Here is a 19,775-nt window from a genome sequence, read left to right as displayed (position 1 = left end):
GGTGTTTCATTGTATGACTGAGACTTAGACCCAAAAGCTTTGTAACTGCTCTCACGGTGATTCAATAAATAAAATTATAAAAAATGGAAAAAGAAAAAAAAAGTAAGGTGGAGTTCATGCACAATTCAATCAGCTAATCAGTGGCTGAATAAATAGCAGTACTCCTACAAAAAAAATTTTTTTAAAAAATGTGAACACAACAAGGAACTATGAAAGAATGAATATTGGGGGAAAATAACTATAGCAGTACTCCTACAAAAAAAATTTTTAAAAAAATGTGAACACAACAAGGAACTATGAAAGAATGAATATTGGGGGAAAATAACTATAGAAAAGTACAGACTGTGAATTGGTTAAAATGAACAACGCGCATTTAGTCAGTCATGTAGCTGACCTGTTGGCAACATGCAGTTACTAGCTCCAAATACTGACTAGTAATCTTCCAAAACTGCTTTTAAATCAAGTTCTTAAATCTCAGCTATAAACAAAGGGACAAGAAACATTTAAACAATACTGCAGTTTATCAAAAGACCGATAAGAAATTTCAACTCTTATGTCTTTGACAGTTATAAAAAAATTAAAGTCTTGGCTAAGTTATAAACATGTTTATAATGCAACATTTGCTTAATGAATAATGCTACTAATGATGTCTAGAAGATAAGGATAGTTTAAAAGAACAAAAAAAAATAAAAATACAGAGCCAATTATTTACTCGTGGAAAATGTACATTTATGCCTAAATTTTAGCATTTACTGTACCACCATTTTAAAAAAATCACATCCAAAATCTAAGGTTAACCCACCTATGAATTGGCATATTAGTTTATTTCTCAGTTTTTGAAGATGTCCTTAATTTAGTGATGGAGCCCGCACCCTGCCAAGATGGGACCACTATTTAAATGATTCTTGGAGGGCTCACTCAGGATCTTAGATTTCTCCTGAAAGTAGACTATAAAGCAACCATGATGGCCACTTGCTATATGCATTGCAAACCATAACACCCAAAAGGAGAGAGAGAGTAAAAGGGAATGTGTTTGCCATAGAGGCAGGTGAGAGAGATTGTGTGGGGGTGGCAGGAGGGATACTGAAAACATTGGTGGTGGAGAATGGGCACTGGTAGAGAGATGTGTACTTGATCATTTTATGACCGAAATGTAATCACGAAAGTTTGCAAATCCGTAACTGAACCTCATGGTGATTCACTAAAAAATAAAAAATAGAATAGAAGGAAACCAATCTAAGGGAAATACAGAAAGATAGATGGACAGACAGACTGACATATACGCACACAAGACTAAACCTTAACAACATGTGACTAATCTGTTATAGAAGTGCTTAATGGCTCCTGGGGGAAATACAATGGCCTTGGCATACTTTCCTCTAAGAAACAATTTTGGGATCATTTTTAGCGAATTATTCATAACAATCAGTACAAAAGTAATTCATTTGGCTCTGCATTAGGGCAGGGTTTGAGGTCTTGGATGGAAACATTTAAAATATGGTGGTCAGAAGGTGTGATGGTGGTGTATTTGTGTTTGAATATTAAATGAACTCAAACATTGTGAACAAATGTATAAAAATTAAATTAAAAATCTTTTTAAGAGATAAAAGCAACAATTCTGATTGTGTAAAACTATGAAGAGGAAAACAATATCTAGAATATCTCAGAGGTTTCTGTATTCAATTATCAGGTGTTCACTAATAAAATTATCACTTTGATCCAGATGACGACACTATTTTAAATGACAACTGCCTTCAAGTATTTCTTGTGTTTTTTCTGATTCTTTTTAGAGGTCCTCAATTATCCCACACTACTTAGAATTTTCTAATAGATATATAATTTGTTGATCACAATAATTGGTTACAATCTGTCTAAATTGTTTCTCATATGCAAAATCCAATTGCCACTTTGAACCTCCAGTCAGCAGTGGTCAGTCACAAAGAAGGAGACAAACACAGAAGTAGACAAACACGTGGATTGGCCAAGCTTTAGGGTCACCTGTGCAGCATTCAGTGGTTTCATGGCAGGTTAATATAATGCAATATTGCTCCCCCAACCCCAACAGATCCCTAGAGGTGAGCCATTGTTGGAGTTGACAGAGACATCAAGGACAGTTAGAAAGTATATAAACGTGCCACAGGGACCTGGAGAGCAAAGGCTAGTGTAGTTCGGAGAGAATCAGTAGGCATCTGTAAACTATAAAGTTGTTTGCGCAGGAGAGAGAATTCCGTGGGCAGGGTATCTCTCTTGCACCCAGTCTACTGAGATCCTCCAGGAGTGATTCCTGTGTGTGGAGCCAGGAGTAAGCTCTGAGCATGGCTAGGTAAGAACCCAAAATCAAATTAAATAAAGAAAAGATTGTGAAAGTTGTTTATTCTAGTTTTGGCTATATTGTCCCCTAAATCTAATAGACCCTACAAAGTATTAGTCTATGTTTTCCTGGCACAAGTTTGCAGCTGGCAGATACTGTGTCATCTATTCTATCCTTGCCTACTATTCTTTTCTGGGTGCATGTTTGCTAGCAGAACAGCCTAAAGTTAGGGGTTTTTGTTAGGGGAAGATTTCTCATAATAATCCATCATTTCATAACCCTAAAGTAAGTAACAAAGTATATTATAAAGCTTTAATTTATCAATTAATATTATTAAACATTATACAAAATACACTAGTACTAACTTAATGTTATTGGTTAACTAGGCCATACAAATTATTACCTAGTAACTGTTGATTTATTAATGATATATGTCAGCTCATCAGTATAATAGGAGTATTTCTCTAAACTTAGAGTCTAAGGAAAGTGAAACTGTTATAACTGTCTTGTAAGATTCCATCTCACTAACCTGCTTAAGTCTACATCTCAGTCTATCCAATCTAGTCTTCTTGGGAATCTGACCTCCCTATTGGCTAGCCTCAGCTTTTCAACTGCCTGCTTTATGACATCATTCTCCCACCAACCTACCAGTACCAAGTAGAATCTTGGGATTACCGAGCAGTTGTTTGTAAACAAATTTGGATCATCGTGAGTGACCAATGACCAATGACAAATCACCAATGATCAGTCATCAGTACTGGACACTTGTGGACTCCTGCTTCAGTGTTCAGACATACTCTCATATCGTCTCCTCTTCTCATTTACCTTTCCTTGATATTTCCTCTTTTCTAATCAGTCAGGTAAGGAATAATATTTTTCAAAGCTTTTTCTGAGATTTCTCATACCTACACTTAGTAGTTAAGGAAAATCAGCATGTAATAATAGAGGAAAGTATTGAAATAGAATATGGTAAGCCTTATTTTAGCTTGATGTTCACATTTGCTGTGTGATTTTAGACACTGACTACCTTTCTCTCAAATACAAAGGGTATTTCTTCATTTATTAAATTATATTTCATGAATATTTATGACCTCAAGTACAGGTTTATATGTGAGTGTTCAATCTTTGTGTTTCCTTTTCCTTTTAATAGTATTTGGACATGATATCCATGAAATAAAGTAAATCAGAGACAATATTTTGACAGAAACAGAAAATAAAGTTTTGGTAGAAAACCTAATATCTACCAGGATGTTTTATCTGTATCGGTCTCCCCACTTGTATTTATAATTTAGTATTTTAAACTTATCGCTATTCAAAAGTTATTATCATGTATCTTTTGAGTTTTTTTTCTAAACTCGATGATAAGAAAAACTGGATTGTGGGAAAGGTGTGGAGTGCTGAGTGGTAGGGGGGCAAGTCCTCAAAGGTAAGTAAGTTTAGGGTTATTTTCAAAAAGCTTTGACAAACAGAAGCCAAGAAGTAGAAGATGATATGAGGGAGAATAAAATAGAAAAGAAAGATTATGGAGAGAAATTATCAAGGAAGGAGAAACAGTTTGAGATAGAATGTTGGAGAGAACCAAATAGTTCAAATCAAAACAGAAAGAATATATTTAAATATGCTGAGAGCAAGTCAAAGCAGTTGACTGTAATCAATTCTAGGACTAGAAAACATACTATGTCTCTAGTAGAGTACCTAACTCTACTAGAGGAAAAACAACCTATCCGAAAACCATGGCTGTGGTTTCTTTTCTTATGGTCTCTACAACACAGTTGGCACTTGGCGGTTTTGTATGTAAACACGTTTTAGAAATGATACTTCCTATAAGTAACTAATACTGGTTACCTAGGGCGATGGAAGATACATCATCTTCAATGTTTTTATTACATTCTAGTTTGTAAGGTACATGTACGGTCTGCCTGTTATAATAAAGAAGTGATATCTTCTAAGTTGAATCAGGAGAATTGATTCTTTTGTGTGATAAGTAGGGTCCAGGTAAAGGCAACTTGTCATCTTCACAAAGAGTTTCTTTCTGGGCTGGAGCGATATTTATGGCGTTTGCCTTGCACACGGGTAGGCCATTTACCATGTACGTGGACGACCTGTGTTCAATTCTCAGCATCCCGTATGGTTCCCTGAACACCACCAGGAGTAATTCCTGAGTGCATGAGCCAGGAGGTACTCCTGTGTAGTGCCAGATGTGACTAAAAAAGAAAATAAAGTAGTTTCTTCCTAACATGACAGCATTTTGATAGCAGTCGACATCTGCTTTTAGATCCTAAGAAGAAATAGACAAGTCAAGTCTCAGATGTCTAAGTATACACTGATTTCAGTTTTGTGGAGAGTGATATTTCCAACATTAAAAATATTTAACTTGGATTTTGGTGATTGTTTCTGAAAATTGGGAAGGACAATTTCCTGGTTGATAAAGATACTTGTCATTTAGGTTTTAAAAATAAATCTGAAATTTTGTGACCATTTTTTAAATTGTCTTTTCTCCTTTTTTTCTGATATACTGAAATGGTATGCTCTATTTAATATCTGTTGTTTGATCGCTAATATTCAGGCATATGAATGAGAATAATAATATCACGGTCACCATCCTCCCGTTGTTCATCGATTTGCTCTAGTGGTCCCAGTAACGTCTGCATTATGACACTTGTTACTGTGTTTGGCATATCGAACACATCACGGGGAGCATGCCAGGCTCTGTCATGCAGGCGAGATACTCTCGGTAGCTTGCCAGGCTCAACGAAAGGGGCGGAGGAATCGAACTCGGAATGACTTGTTGGCTGCTTGCAAGGCAAACGCCCTACTACTGTGCTATCGCTCCAGCCAAAAACAGTGTCATTTCCTTGTTATTATTATATTTATTTCTGCTTTATACTCCTTTAAAATATATACTGGCTGCAAAATGCAATCACATTTATTATATTTTCTGCTTGTTATGTCAGTTACTGGTAAATCTTCTGTTTTATGAACACTCAAAAATCACCTTCTATTGCCTTATTAGGCTAGTAGTTTTTGCTAAAATAGAATTTCATCTTCATATTGTATACATGACACAATTTCTTAATAAACTTTTGTATTCTTTCCTTTGTTGTGTTTGGGGACAACATTCACTGTTGGTCAGGGCTTACTCTTGGGGCTGCTCTCAATCAATTACTGTACTATGTTGCTTGCCACCTAGCCCTGATTTCATTAATACATACATACATCTTTTTCAGTTCTGTGATACTTATTTTTCGTGATTTTTCTTGGTCTCTATTCTTCTCACATGTAAGTCACGTGAAAAAGAAAAATTTTATTTCTCTGTGCACATTATTCTTAATTAGAGTTGTAAGTAACTCCTTTGCAGGAAAGCAACTTGAGAGTCAGAATTTAAACAACACTTTTCCTTGCAAAAGCACATCTTGAGAAAAAATAAAGTACTCATTTTTGAGGGGGATCAGAAACCAGGATACAGTTGTGAACCTTTAATTCATCAAGCAGATTGACTTCTATGTGAGGTGTAGGTAATAGATAGGAACTACACAAGAAAAAGTAAAACCTGATGATTACACTACTAATAGTTGTAACGACCCCACATGCCTATATGAATGGAACGTATCATCCTCATAGTTTCTGACATTGTATTGATCAAGGCAGAGTCCTGGAAAGAAAGTCCACATGCTTAGGTTCCGTAACCTGTTAATACATAAGGGACAGCGAGATAGTGCAGGAGGGGATAAGGCATTTGCCTTATAGGCAGCTAATCCCGTTGGATCTCTGTCACTGCATCCAGTCTCCTGAGCACTTTAAGAGGTTACTTCAGATTACAGAGCCAGAAATAGCCCATGATCACTGCCAGATGTTGGTTCAAATCCACTCCACCCCAATATCAATAATAATAAAAAAAAAGATAAACGGGAAAGTTTGAACAAGTCTCTATGCCAATTCTGGGCCTCGGGTTTCTTTCTTCTCCAATAAAATGTTAGTCATTCTCTTAGGACTTCCTAGTTGTAAAATGTTTCCATTCTAGGCAATAATGTAAAGTTAAACAGGAGAGCAAGCTACAGACAGAGCTAGGACGAGGAGAAACTAGCTCTAAGTAACAAATCCATGTACCAACATCACCAGAGTCTTCTATAGCTCTGTGTTCACTTGGGGAGCGTGGTGCCAAATACATCAAGTGCAAAATGTTCCAGCCTTTGAATCACCCAAAGTTGTTTGGACTTTTTTAACTTACTTGACTGTTGGTATAAGAATCTTCTCTATACCTGAAACTTTAAGTGAATTTTGCTCCTCTCAAACGTTGTCAGAGGGGGCTGCAGTGATAGCACAGCAGGTAGGGCGTTTGTCTTGCATGCGGCCAACCCGGGTCCCATTCCCAGCATCCCATATAGTGCCCTGAGCACTGCTAGGTGTAATACCTGAGTGCATTTGCCAGGGGTTACCCCTGTGCATCGCTGGGTGTGACCCAAATAGAAAAAAAAAGTTGTCAGAGGTTATCAGTATCACAGATTTTTTCCATCACCTTCTTGTTCCTTACAGAAAATATTCAAACTCCTTCTATATTGGGAACTGCACATTCTCTGCAGCTTCCCCTTCCCGTGTTGAACAATACAGCTTTCCTAACAGGAAGTGTATGCAACTACTCCAGCGTACCTACTCCAATTTGTAGATCTACTTGGCTCCTGCCCTCAGATTCTGGCATCTCTTTCCAAACACTCATGGGTAGTGCCGATCTTCACAAACAATCTTGTACAACAATGCTGCCTGGAGTGTCTGGTTAGAGCCAGCTATCCACACTGTCTACTTCAACCCAAGTGTTTTGGAGTGGGATATTTCAGGAAGTACTAAAAATTCTTACACGGAAGAAATTACTGTGACTATCCTTGACCAAAACACCACTGTCTCTTCCATGTCTATGGCAGTTTGCTATGAGAAAAACTTAGATACCAACCACACGGTGCGTCACTTTCTGCCAGTCTTGTTGAAAGGAAACCATCTCAGGTTCCAAATCTTAGTTAGGGCCTGTCGCTTCCCTACAAGAAAGGAAGCCAGGTGGTTTACTATCATTAGGCACTCTTCTAATGATAGAGGACCTACTATCATTAGGTCCTCTCCTTTCTGGAGAGGACATCATGACATGGGTGGAAAATAAACGACTTCCCCAGTTCTTTTATTGCTTGGAAGACCTAGATCAATGCATAGATCCGAAGGGAATGAACACCAGAGATACCATCACTCTGAATCAACGCCAAGAAAACTCAGATGTCACTAAGGGGACCTCCCACCCAATACGGAAGAAAAAACACCAGGCCTCTGAGATTCTGTAGGGAGAAGCCAAAGCCAAAACCCATTCCAAAGACCCAAAACACTTGCTAGGGGGAGCAGGGATTGTTTGCAATTCTGCATCCAGTGATAGGTGTCCTGTGACCATGGCCAAACCCAACAGCAAACCTCAGAAAGCTGCGTCCAGCAGGATCACCAAGACCAAGAGCAATGGGCAGGAGAAGACAAAAAAAGCCAGAGAAAACTCCAAGAAACCTGATGACAATAAGCAGACAGGCAAAAAGGCTCCTTCCCAGTCTGAGCTGCCACCTCCTGGGAAGGTCAAATTGGTACCTTTGCCTTTTCTTACCATGGGTTAGCCACAAGCTCGACATGTTCCTTGGAAACAACCATCTCTGGCTTCACATCGTCCTGCTGGATCTTACACTGCCAAGCCTGCTGTACCAACTCAACTTGGCCAACTGCCACCAATTCATCCTGGCCAGTGACTGCATCTTTGTCACGTCCTGTCAGACCAGCTTAGCCCATTTCGACCAACCCATCTCGACCAGCTTTGCTGAGCTCTACTAGCCGGCCTATTTCTCAGCCAGCAACTTCTAGATCTGCTCTCTCCAAGACAACAGCTAGCACTTCTCTCCAGAGGGGCCCTCTTCCTGTCTCTGGGACTGAGCGCCAGGCTCCACACAAATGGCAGAGTCAGTTTCTACTCCAAGACTTCCTTTTCCAACCAATTCCATGGAGAAAGCCCAATGTTCCCGAGCCACTCATGTCAAAGCTCCTCAACAAAGAGCAGAGACAAGAGCGTGAGGCTATGAAGAGGAAGGCTAAGCAGGAGCGTAAGAATGCTGCCAAATGCACCTCTTTGAGGAATGTGCAGTTTTTTATCCAGAGAGAAAAAGATATTGACATCTCTTGATTCTATGGCTATAAGTAGTTGGAATGGTTGGTGCCACTTTAGGTACCAGAGGGTTGCCTTACACAAACACTTGTAATGCCATACACATTTCATTTATTCTGATACATTTTTCAAAAAATAAATAGTAGCATATAAGTTAATAGATTAATAATAAAACTTCTGAATGTCGAGAGGCTTTCCATTGTGGTCATCATTTAGAGGGGGCGAGGATTCAAGGATTCATGAGAAAGAAATAGAAGTTAGAGGGGGGATAAAAGGGGAAACAGACAAGAAACTATGAAAGAGAAACTTTCTCAGGGTTGTAAAGCTCTTTAGAGGAGAAATTTTATTGTCCTGATGATGAGTTATGGTTGTGGGGCAGAGAAATATTATACCTGATAGGGCACTGCAAGAGGCTGACCCAAGATTCATCCCTGGAATCATATGTGGTCCCAGAAGTTTCACTAGATGTTATCCTTGAGCACAGAGCCAGGAGTAAGCCCTGAGCACAGGCAAGTATGTTTCCATCGCCAGTCTCCTTTAAAAAAGAATGGGAGAAATGGTACAGTTAGAATGTTTGGTTTAATATAAAAAAAATGGAATAGGCTGAAGAAGGAGAATTAGTATAATAAGATAACCTGATGAAAAGTAATAATATTTTCACAGAGGCTGTCTTTATGTTTCATGACCTCCCTTATTAAATAAAGAGATTTGAAGGATATTTCCAAATGTGTGGGTGGTCTATCCATATGTGATGAGGCTGTGGAATGCTAAAACATATACTAGGGAAAGAACCTATATATCAACAGTCAACAGCCCTAAGAGTTATTCAGGGGTTTCTGTAAATAGGGACCAAGCAAGAGAACAGTTGTAGCAAGAAGCCCGAATATCAGTTCTTGTAACATGTAAAGATCAATCGCCATGTACTCATTCCCATGGTTCAGCCACCCTAGATGCACCATTTCCATTCATCTTCCCAACAATACTCAGAGACTGTTTTACCGGGACAGTAGGCCAGCACAGTTCAACAATGAGGTCTATCTAACTAAGTGCTTTGGATTTGCAAACTCCCCAAGGTGGCCAATGTGTCTTTCAGACCACAGCATCCTGACATTACTCACTTGGGAATTCAAAATATATTAGCTTCAGGGGGCGTCGCGGGGGTTTTCCGCAGTGCCTGGTGCCTGCATCTTGCTTCAAACATCGATGTTAATGGAAGCTCACATTAAAACCAATGCTATAACTGGCGTTGGAGGCTGGGCCGTGGGAGAATCCGGACTTGGACATGCGCACTAGGTCGTCACTCTCAGAGCGTTGGGACCTGCTCTTCTTGAGGCTGGGAAGAGATGGTGCTGGGAGAGATATGGGGTGATGAATGAAAAGGAAGGAAACGGGAAAGGACTGGGACCAGGACACCGGATGGGCATGATGGGGAAAATGGTGGGTTACATTAAAATGTTTTTTAGTGAAAAACTGTATTCCATTCACCAAAGAAACAACAAAAGTAGGAAAATAAAATAGGTTTAAAATTACAGGTCACATACAAGGTCAGAGAGAGCTCAAAGAGCTGAAGTTCGTTCTGGAGCTCCTCCTGGATTTTGGGCAGACAGCCTGGTTCTTTCAGCATCACGTGGTGTGACCACAAAACAACAACCAAGTGTTAAACATGCAAAGACAAAAGAAACAAAAATCAAGCTGCAGAAAATGAGATTGGTGACTCGTTTTTCTTTTGGGGTGCAGTGTGAGAGACTTTGAAGTGAAGTGTTTTAAGTATTTCTTAAGGGGAAAATAATAAGAACACCTTGGCCAGCACAGAGATTAGGGGCCAGAGGGGAGAGTCTTATGGGCTTCTATTTCTACAGTAAAAAAGTAAGGTGTGCTGCACTTACATAATTTAGAGTTTGAAAAGAAGGAAAAATCTGACACAGCCCAACAGTTATTTCCAATTTTCCTAGGTGCTTCTAGGCAATGACTAAAAGAGAGAGAACTTGTATCCTTTTAAAATACAAACATTCATAAGCAATTTTGTTCATGGGATCCATCATTTAAGACATATTTCAGTGACATTTGCTATACTTGGTAGTTTTGCAACTATTACCATTATTTTATCCATGGGCTGGAGCTATAGTACAGTGGGTAGGGTATTTGCCTTGAAAGCGGCCCACATGGGCAACCTGAGTTCGAATCCTCCGTCCCTCTCAGAGAGCCCAGCAAGCTACTGATAGTATCTCTCCCACATGGCAAAGCCTGGCACGTCACCCATGACTAATTCGATATGCCAAACACAGTAACAATTGTCACAACGGAGACGTTACTGGGCCCGTTCGAGCAAATCCATGAACAACTGAAGGACAGTGACAGTAATAGTGACCATTATTTTATCAATAACAGTTTCATCATTTCCAAACACAGCCTCTTCACTACCCACTGACCTCTCCATTTTCTGTCTCCTTTAGTTCCTGGCAACACTCTTCTTTTGTCTTTATGAATTTTCATTCTCTACACCCTTCACATACATGGATCTTAAGATATGTGACACTTTTGGAAGCCTTTTGAAAACCCTGATGCTTTCAAATTTCATAACCACTACAGTATGTCATTACTTCTTTCGACTAATATTCTGTTTTATGGATCTATCATATTGGAGAGGTTTCCACACTTTCTAAATGCACAGATCCCTGCAGATCTCATAAATTGGCTAAAAGAAATATTAATAGTGGTTGTACACATAGTACAGAGGATAGGGTGCTTGTCTTCAACACAGTAGGACTGCTTGGGTCCCTGGCACTCCATATGTCCCCTGATCCCTGCCAGGAGTGACTTCTGAGCACAGAGCCAAGAGGAAGCTCTGAGCACCATCACATGTGGAAACAACACACAAAAAAATCAAAGCATTCACACACACTCAAGATCCAGTCCCAGATCCAGTCATGGTGTAGAATAGATAATGGCCATTCAAAGAAACCATCAATCCTGCAAATATTCCTTTGTTTAGTAAACCTTGATTGAATAGATGCTATGGCCGGCAATGAACAGATCTGGTGAATTATCATGTGAGTCAATGGAATAACACTTGTTCTGACACAATGGAAGAAGATGATGAAGATGAAGGGGAAGTTCATGTGAACTTCGAGGCCAAGACTTGAGTTTCTTAACTACCAGACAAATTGAGGTCATCAGAATTTAACAGAAAATACAGGGTAAAGACCTTCTAAACAAGGCATATATCCTGACTAACATGTTTTTCCCAATGATCTGTATGTGAAATTTCTGGCTTCCAGGAGAGTGGATTTTTTTTTCTGATGTTTAAGCTAACAGGTGATTGGTTACAGCAATCACAGAAAACTTAAACAAACAGCACATCAATAACACAATAGACTGAAAAACAATACAGTGCTCCAGCAACAAATATTTGAAACCAGTACTAATAAAACCTAAAAATCTTTTTCTATTTCACTCTTAAATAAACTACTTGATAATGGAACATGTGTAGCTATTGGGCAAGTAGCAACGTCTTGAACCAGGATTTAAATTAAAATGGCCAGTGTCTTTCCCTGCTCCACATTAATTTTCAAACTATTTTGAGTTTTTCTTATAGTGACTCCTCCAGGAATGATTCCTGAGTGCAGAGCCAGGAATAATCCCTGAGCATAACCAGGTGTGGACCACAAACTAAAACAAATAAATAAATAAATCAGATTTTCAAATTTTCCTATCCAATTATTAGCCATATTGTCCATAACTCAACCACCTGTATTCTCAAAGCCACTCGCCACACGCTCAGAGAAGCCTCACCCATGAATGAATCTATTCCTGGACCTCTTATACTTTACACCACTAATAGATCAAGAGTAGCACACCACATTTGATGGGATTTATAATAGAAGGCAAGTGTTTGGTGGGCTTGCACTCCAGGGCAGTGTGCCCAGAGATCCAGCTCAGGGAACTGCAAGACTCCTCACTGTTGGCCATGCCGCCAACCCCCAAGACACTCAAGACAGAGGCGTTCCCCAGCAAGTTTTAGGACTGCATCAGAAGTGGGACTTTTTTCTTGATCAGGTGCCATTGAGGCTTACTTCCCCAAAAGTAGAGCAGAGGCGGTGGGCTTGGGCTCCAAGGCAGCAGTGCCGCATGTGGCTGCTGTAATTTTCCCCTTTCTCAACACTTTGGACTCACATCTCAATCTCCATGACCTAATTTTGAGGAGGACAGCCTGGCTGTCACAAATACATTATGCTAATAGTCCACTAGCCTATTCCAATATCACCAAAAAAATTGAACACAAGAAACTGGACAAGTCTAACATTAAAGAACACATATCTGTAACTGCACTAGAGGACTCACAGAAGTCACAAAGGAGCAACACCAAAGAGGAAGCTAGTATTCTAAAGGGGGAAAAGGTGACCACCTTCGAAGAGCTCATCCAGAATCCTTTCTGACAACAAGAGGGGAATATTGAGAGTTTTTTTCTGTATCTTTTTTTTTAATTATGAAGGGTCTTTGAATGACTTTTGGAATTTTTATGGCTGAAAGAGAGTAAACATTTAAAAATAAATATACTCCAACAAAATTGTAATCCACTTCTGCTACAGCTAATACCCAGTTCTGGGTATGGTACAAAAGTGCTAAATCAAAGCAATCCTTAGAAAAAAACTACCACCACCAACAACAAAACAACCAATATTCTACTTTAATAATCGAGGCTCTACTTTTTCCTCTATTTGACATTTAAGATTTGATCTCCATCATCAAAAAAAATCAGAATTTACCTTGTAATATTTTTATCTCTTGAATTAAATCAGATTATTGTATGAAGCTGCTTAAATGTCTAAATTCCCTTCTTCAAAAACCTTCAGGCCAGACGTACTTAGAATCTATACTCAGGTTTCTGAAGGTTAGGCGACATTACAAAATAGCTCTGGCTGGGGACAGTTCCTAGAATCAAACCCACGGCAGACAATTCTTTGGGTAAATCAACCAATAGTTCATGAAGTAGTAAAAAACAAACAAACAAACAAAAAACTGAATTCATCTCATGTTTGTTCAAGTCAGGAGTTGCTAACAAAAAACATGGCACCAAATTCAGAAAGAGCAAAAATAAACTCCTAAGTTTTCCATGCAGAGGGTAAGAGACTATGGCCCTTTGGCCTCTGACAAGCAAGGGACTGGGGACCACTGGGCCTCACAGATGGCCTAGAGCTCAGGTGGCTACCCACAGGTGTGCATGCTACATGCCTGCTATGGTACCTCAGGCTGACAGCCATCATGGATTCAGTTTCCATACACAACAACAGTGAAAGGTTCGTGCCTTCACGGGGCATTTGTAAGAGAAGAACAGAAGAAAGAAGCGTCCTCAGAGCAATGGACCCCCTTTCCTTGACTTAAAGGCAGCCAACTATTGGTGGCAATGGCTGCCTTCCCCAAGGACTACCATCAGGTTTACCACTGTGGGTGCCACAAGTTGAAAAGACTTGCAAAACCATGATGGCGCCCCCCACTCCTAAACCCAAATGCTGATGATCACCTCGTCTTGATGGTGTTTAAAGGACGCGACTCTCAGACCTAATTTAGATGGAGCTCTTCATCATGGCTGATGGAAGCCTGCTGGATAGTGTGTTTTAAAAGTCCCTTTTTGAAGTGCAGAGGATTAAAAACTCACATGTGCTAGGGGAAAAGGAGGCTCAGATAGAGAAGAGAGCACCAAATAAAGGGTGTTGTGAGGATCCTCCCAGGGTGGGAGAAGCATGCTGAAAGTAGACTATAGACCAAACATGATTGCCACTCATTGCCTCTCTTGCAAAACACAGGACCCAAAAGAAGAGAGAGAGAGAACAAGGGGGAATAATGCCCTGCCAAAGAGGCAGGGTGGGGTGGGGGGAATAGGGGTGGGAGGGGTGCTTGGACCCGTGGTGGTGGAGGATGGGCACTGGTGGAGGGATGGATACTTGATCATTGTATAACTGAAACCCAAGCACAAAAATTTGTAAGTCTATAACCGTACCTCATGGTGTTTCACTAATAAAAAAATTTAAAAAAATACAAACTCAAGAGAACAAAAGTCTGCTACACAACTTTAAGGTTGTGCTCTTCCAGAGAGTTGAGGGTATTGGAAATAATTTATAAAAGCATCTTTTGCAAATGTTGGGGTTTTCCCTCCCAGCATCAACCGGAATGTGCGAGTATGTATGTATGGGAGGAGAGACAGAGGGTTTCACGGTTGGGGAAAGTCCCCCACAAGCCAAAGGACGTCAGGGTGACAGTGTGAGGCGGGTCTCGGGTAACACTCCCTGGAGGCACTTGCTGTGGAAACCAGCCTGGGGTCTGGAAGCAACACCAGGGCCCCTCTGAGAGAGTGAGGCGAGGAGTTTCTGGGCGGTCACAGAAAGAACAGGACTCCGGCTCTCCTCCAAAATGAGCCTCGTTCAAGCCAGCCACATCCCCTCCCCTCCGCTGGCCCACGCATGAACAGGGTTCCGGAACTGACCATCCGTCCTTCCTGAAGTGACCTCCGTGCGCCCAGAACGCCACACTTCTCAGTTTCACGCCAGCTTTAATGAGTCAGGAATCAGTGTTAATCACTTAATCACTTAACTTCCCGTTAGTCGTCGATTTGCTCAAGCAGGAGCCAGTAACGTCTCCATTTGTCCCTGTCGCGTGCTAGTGTAGCCCAATGGCATCTGTTCGCTCCGGGAACATGAAGGGCCTCAAACCGATCGTTCATGATCTTCACGAAGAAGTCTGACCATCTGGTAGGTGGGCGGCCACGCGGTCTTTTGACACCCCGTGGAATCCAGTCGGTAACAGCTCTAGTCCAGCGGTTGTCTTTAAATCTCATTACGTGACCAGCCCATCTGATTTTCGACACCTTGGCAAATGAGACAGCGTCCCTGATTCTTGATTGTCGACGGATGTCGGAACTCCGGATTCTTTCTCTCATTTCAGTGAAACGTGATATTCCAAGCAGAGGTCTTTCTATTCTTCTTTCAGAGACTTGAATAGCGTTCTCATCCTGTTTGCATAGGGCCCAGGTCTCTGAGGTATATGTTAATGCAGGAAGAACAGTGGAATCAAAGAGATGTGCCCGGAGCCAGAGGTTCTTCGTCCTCTTAGCTATTTCTTCGACGTTCTTGAAGGCGTTCCAAGCCACTCTCTTCCTCCTGCGCAGCTCGAGTGCCAGGTCATTTGTCATGTTGACCTCTCGACCTAGGTACACATAGCTGTTGCATTCGGAGATGGTCATTCCATTGAGAGTGAATGGGGCATCAGGAACGAGGCTGTTTCTCATAAACATTGTCTTCGTAAGATTCAGCTGTAGTCCTACCATTCCACACTCACAGTCAAAGTCGGCCAGCATTTGTGCCACTTGGCTGATGTTTGGTGTTATTAAAACAATGTCATCAGCAAAGCGGAGGTGGTGTAGTTGCCGACCATCTATCTTCACTCCCATTCCTTCCCATTCCAGTTGTTGCATGATGTTCTCGAGGGTGGCACTGAAGAGTTTCGGTGAAATGGTATCACCCTGCCGCACCCCACTATTGACATCAACGATCACTTCTTTGTAGAATGGTGAGATCCTGGCAGTGAATCCGCAATACAGCTCACGGAGGATCCTGATGTATTGGGCTTGAATGCCCTGATTGGCTAGGGCTTCCATGACCGCTTCCGTCTCAACAGAATCAAAGGCCTTCTTTAAATCAATGAACGTTAAACAGAGCAGCATCTTGAACTCCCGAGAAACCTCAATGAGCTTGGTTATCGTGTGGATATGGTCGATGATGCTGAATCCTTTGCGGAACCCGGCTTGCTCGCATGGTTGTCCTTCATCTAGTGTTCTGCCAATCCTATTTAGGATGACGCGAGTGAACAACTTGTAGATGACAGACAATAGGCAGATCGGGCGATAGTTGCCAATGTCATGGATGTCTCCCTTCTTGAACAGTAGTACAGTCCTGCTGGTTTTCCACTGGGACGGAACCTTGCATTCAGACAGGTAGCGAGTGAAGAGCCGAGCCAGTGTATTGATGAGTACTGACGGCAGGCTTTTCAGGTGTTCAGGTCTGAACTTGTCTGGGCCGGGTGCTGTTTGTTTCTTTACCGACAAAATGGTGTGTCAGATTTCGGAAGGGAGAACGTTGGGAATTACATATCCATCCTGTGGAATTTGGTATGTCGGCAAGTGGACATGGCTGTCGAAGAGATTAGAGTAGAAGTCATGGATAATCTTCTCCATTGCCTTTCTGGAGGATGTGATGGATCCATCAGGACATCGGAGGGCAGTCATCTTGGTCTTGTAGTTGGCGAAGGACAGGCAGGCGTTACGAATACTTTTCCCGGCTTCTGCTGCATCTACCAGTACTTCTGCTCTTCTCTCTTTGAGGTCTTCATTGATTGCATCTCTGCACTGCTTTGCGAGCTCAGACATTAGCTTGCGGTTGCCTGAGGCATGTGCCAAACCACGCTGGTGAATTAGCTCAAGAGTTTTTGAAGATAGGCGATTTTTTGTGGCTATCTCTCTCTTGGCGTTCCTCGCACATTCATGGAGGTGCTGAACCAGTCGATCGTATTCCTCGTCAATGTTGTTAACAATGACATCTTCCCATGTTGCCGCAATAGTACTAAACAGTTCCCAGTTGGTGATCGTTCTGGGAGTTCTCTTTTTGAACTTTGCCGCCCTTTCTCCCCGCTCTGTGAAGTAGAATTTTGCACGAAGGAGACGGTGGTCCGATCCCGTTCGAAATTTTGGAACAACAGCGACATCGGTCAGGCAAAACCGTCGATTGAATATGATGTGGTCTATTTCGTTGTGGAATCGTCCACCGGGAGACTCCCATGTCCATGGTTTAGATTCTACCTTCTGGAACTGTGAGTTACCATGAATGGTCTTGGTCGACATGATGAACTCAGACAGTCTCTCACCCTGTTCATTCCATTCTAGGCCATGGGTCCGGAAGTGAAGTTCTTCAGCTGATCTTCTCGGTCCTATCTTGGCATTAAAATCACCCACAATGATCTTGTAGAAGGTGTGGTCTTCTTTATAGAACTTCTCTAGCTCCATGTAGAACTTCTCGATTTCTCTTTCATCATAATGAGATGTTGGCGCGTAGACAACGAAGATAGAAACTGCAGGCAGTGAGCCACATCTATTCAAATGTAAATGTCCGATTCGGGTTGTTAGGCATTCGAATGAATCAATGCTCTTGGCCAAGTTTGTGTTGACAAGGACACCGACGCCTCCAACACCTCTTTTATCGCATGTTCCGAGGAACAATTCTTCTCCAGTGTCGAAAACGGCATGGTGAGATTCGTGCCTTCTTGTCTCGGTCAGACCAATGATATCGTACTTGATCATTCGTGCTTGTACCATCAGGTCCTCGATGGATGTATCTGATGCTAGTGTACGTGCATTGAAAGTACAGATGATCATTTTTGTCTTCCTTCATTGTGGCAGCCTAGGTCGGCCTTGAGATTTTGTCGGCCTCTCCTTTCTCATCCTTCTCAGTGCTGCGATGTCGGTGAAGCCTTCAGGGTCAGGTGAATGAGACCAGTTGTAGTTACTGGTTTTGGCATATCGAATACACAACAGATAGCTTGTCAGGCTCTTCCGTGCGGGCGGAATACTCTCGGTAGCTTGCCAGTCTTTCCGAGAGGGATAGAGTCTCTTGGGGCAACCTCTAATCACCCTTGTAGGTGTTACCATATTTGAGCCCTATCAAATACGGTACGACAATTCCGGAAGATGGGTATTTAGTGTCTTATGATGTGTCGCACGGCAGCAAAGCTGCCGCTCGGGTCCAGAAAGCGTCCTGAAGTGTGGCCACGGCTGGGTAGTGGAAGTAGTGTCGAGTAGTAGTGCAAGGTGATAGCATCCTGCTGGTGCTACTGGTGGTGGGCGGCATCGTGGTGGCCTTGCGCTGCTGGCGTCACACCTTCAAGGGCGACTACAGCACCAAGAAGCACGTGTATGGCAATGACTACAGCAAGGCGGGGGTCCCGCAGCACCATCCGCCCATGGCCCAGAAGCTGCAGTACCCAAAGGACTCAGACGATGAGAAGAAGCCGGGCCCCCTTGGCGGCGGCAGCTACGAGGAGGAGGACGACGAGGAGGGCGGCGGTGGGGGCTGCGGCGAGCGCAAACTGGGGGGCCCCCACCCCAAGTACGACGAGGACGCCAAGAGGCCCTACTTCACAGTGGACGAGGCCGAGGCCTGGCAGGACGGCTACGGGGACCGGACCCTCGGCTACCAGTATAACCCCGAGCAGCTGGACTTGGCCGAGAACATGGTGTCCCAGAACGAATCAATGTTAAAAATACCAAAATACCAAAATACCAAAGCAGCATGAGGAAAAGGCACAAATCCCCACCACAAGGAGGGCTTGAAGAAAAGAGCTCAGAAGCCTCAATAGGGAATACCAACAAATACAATCTATTCAATAAAGAATTCTGAGATGAAATGTTGAGGATGATTATTGAACTCAAAGAAACGATGAAACAGGCACCCAGTAGATTAAAGGAAGCCATGAAAGAAACAGTGGAATGGACAGCCAATAAAATCAGGAAGCAATGAAAGCAGAAAAAAGAAAGCAACAAACAGGTGTCACTAACAAAGGATTCAGGAGATGAAATTAAAAACAGAGTGTGCACGCTCAACAGTAGAATGAACACCACTGCTCCAGCACTGAGAAATAATGTAGGGGTTAATATATTAATATTCCATGTGACTGACCCTGGTTTTATCTCCAGCACCACATATGGTCCCATGAGCACCACCAGGCGTCACTCCTGAGCACAGAGACAGGAGTACTTGAGTATCACTAGGGCTACCCCAAATCCTCTCTCTCTACTCACACACAAAAACACACATACATAACACACACATACACACACTCTTCCTGGGCTGTGTTGATACTATAGTGAGTAGAATGCTTGACATGTATGAAGACAATCTTCAAGGGTTCAAGGAACCATACGTATTGGGTGGCAGGGATTGAATTCAAGTCAACCATGTGCAAGGCAAGTGCGTTTCCCACTGGATTATTACTTTGATCCAGATGACCACACTATATTCAATTACAACTGACATCGAGTGTTCCTTGAGTTCTTCCTGATTCTTTTTATCTTTCAATCACTTAATCACTTATTCATCGATTTACTCGAGCGGGTGCCAGTAACGTCTCCATTCATCCCGGTTGCGTGTTAGCGTAGCCCAATGGTATCTGTTCATTCTAGGAACATGCAGAGCCTCAAACCGATCATTCAGGGTCTTGACGAAGAAGTCTGACCATCTTGTAGGT

General features: G+C 42.1%; 1 protein-coding gene across 1 annotated transcript in view; it reads left to right on the top strand.

The window, feature by feature from the left end:
• Positions 1-18,824, top strand: part of LOC130021308 (nectin-1-like) — a 63,804-nt gene extending 44,980 nt beyond the window's left edge. Inside the window, exon 2 of the mRNA XM_056112034.1 lies at positions 18,347-18,824. Within this exon, the coding sequence (XP_055968009.1) occupies positions 18,347-18,824 (478 nt within the window). The remainder of the gene's footprint in view (positions 1-18,346) is intronic.
• Positions 18,825-19,775: the final 951 nt, after the last annotated feature.

Source organism: Sorex fumeus, unplaced genomic scaffold, assembly GCF_029834395.1.
Source record: "Sorex fumeus unplaced genomic scaffold, SorFum_2.1 ptg000015l, whole genome shotgun sequence".
NCBI lineage: Eukaryota > Metazoa > Chordata > Mammalia > Eulipotyphla > Soricidae > Sorex > Sorex fumeus.
This window is presented reverse-complemented; position numbering and strand designations above follow the sequence as displayed.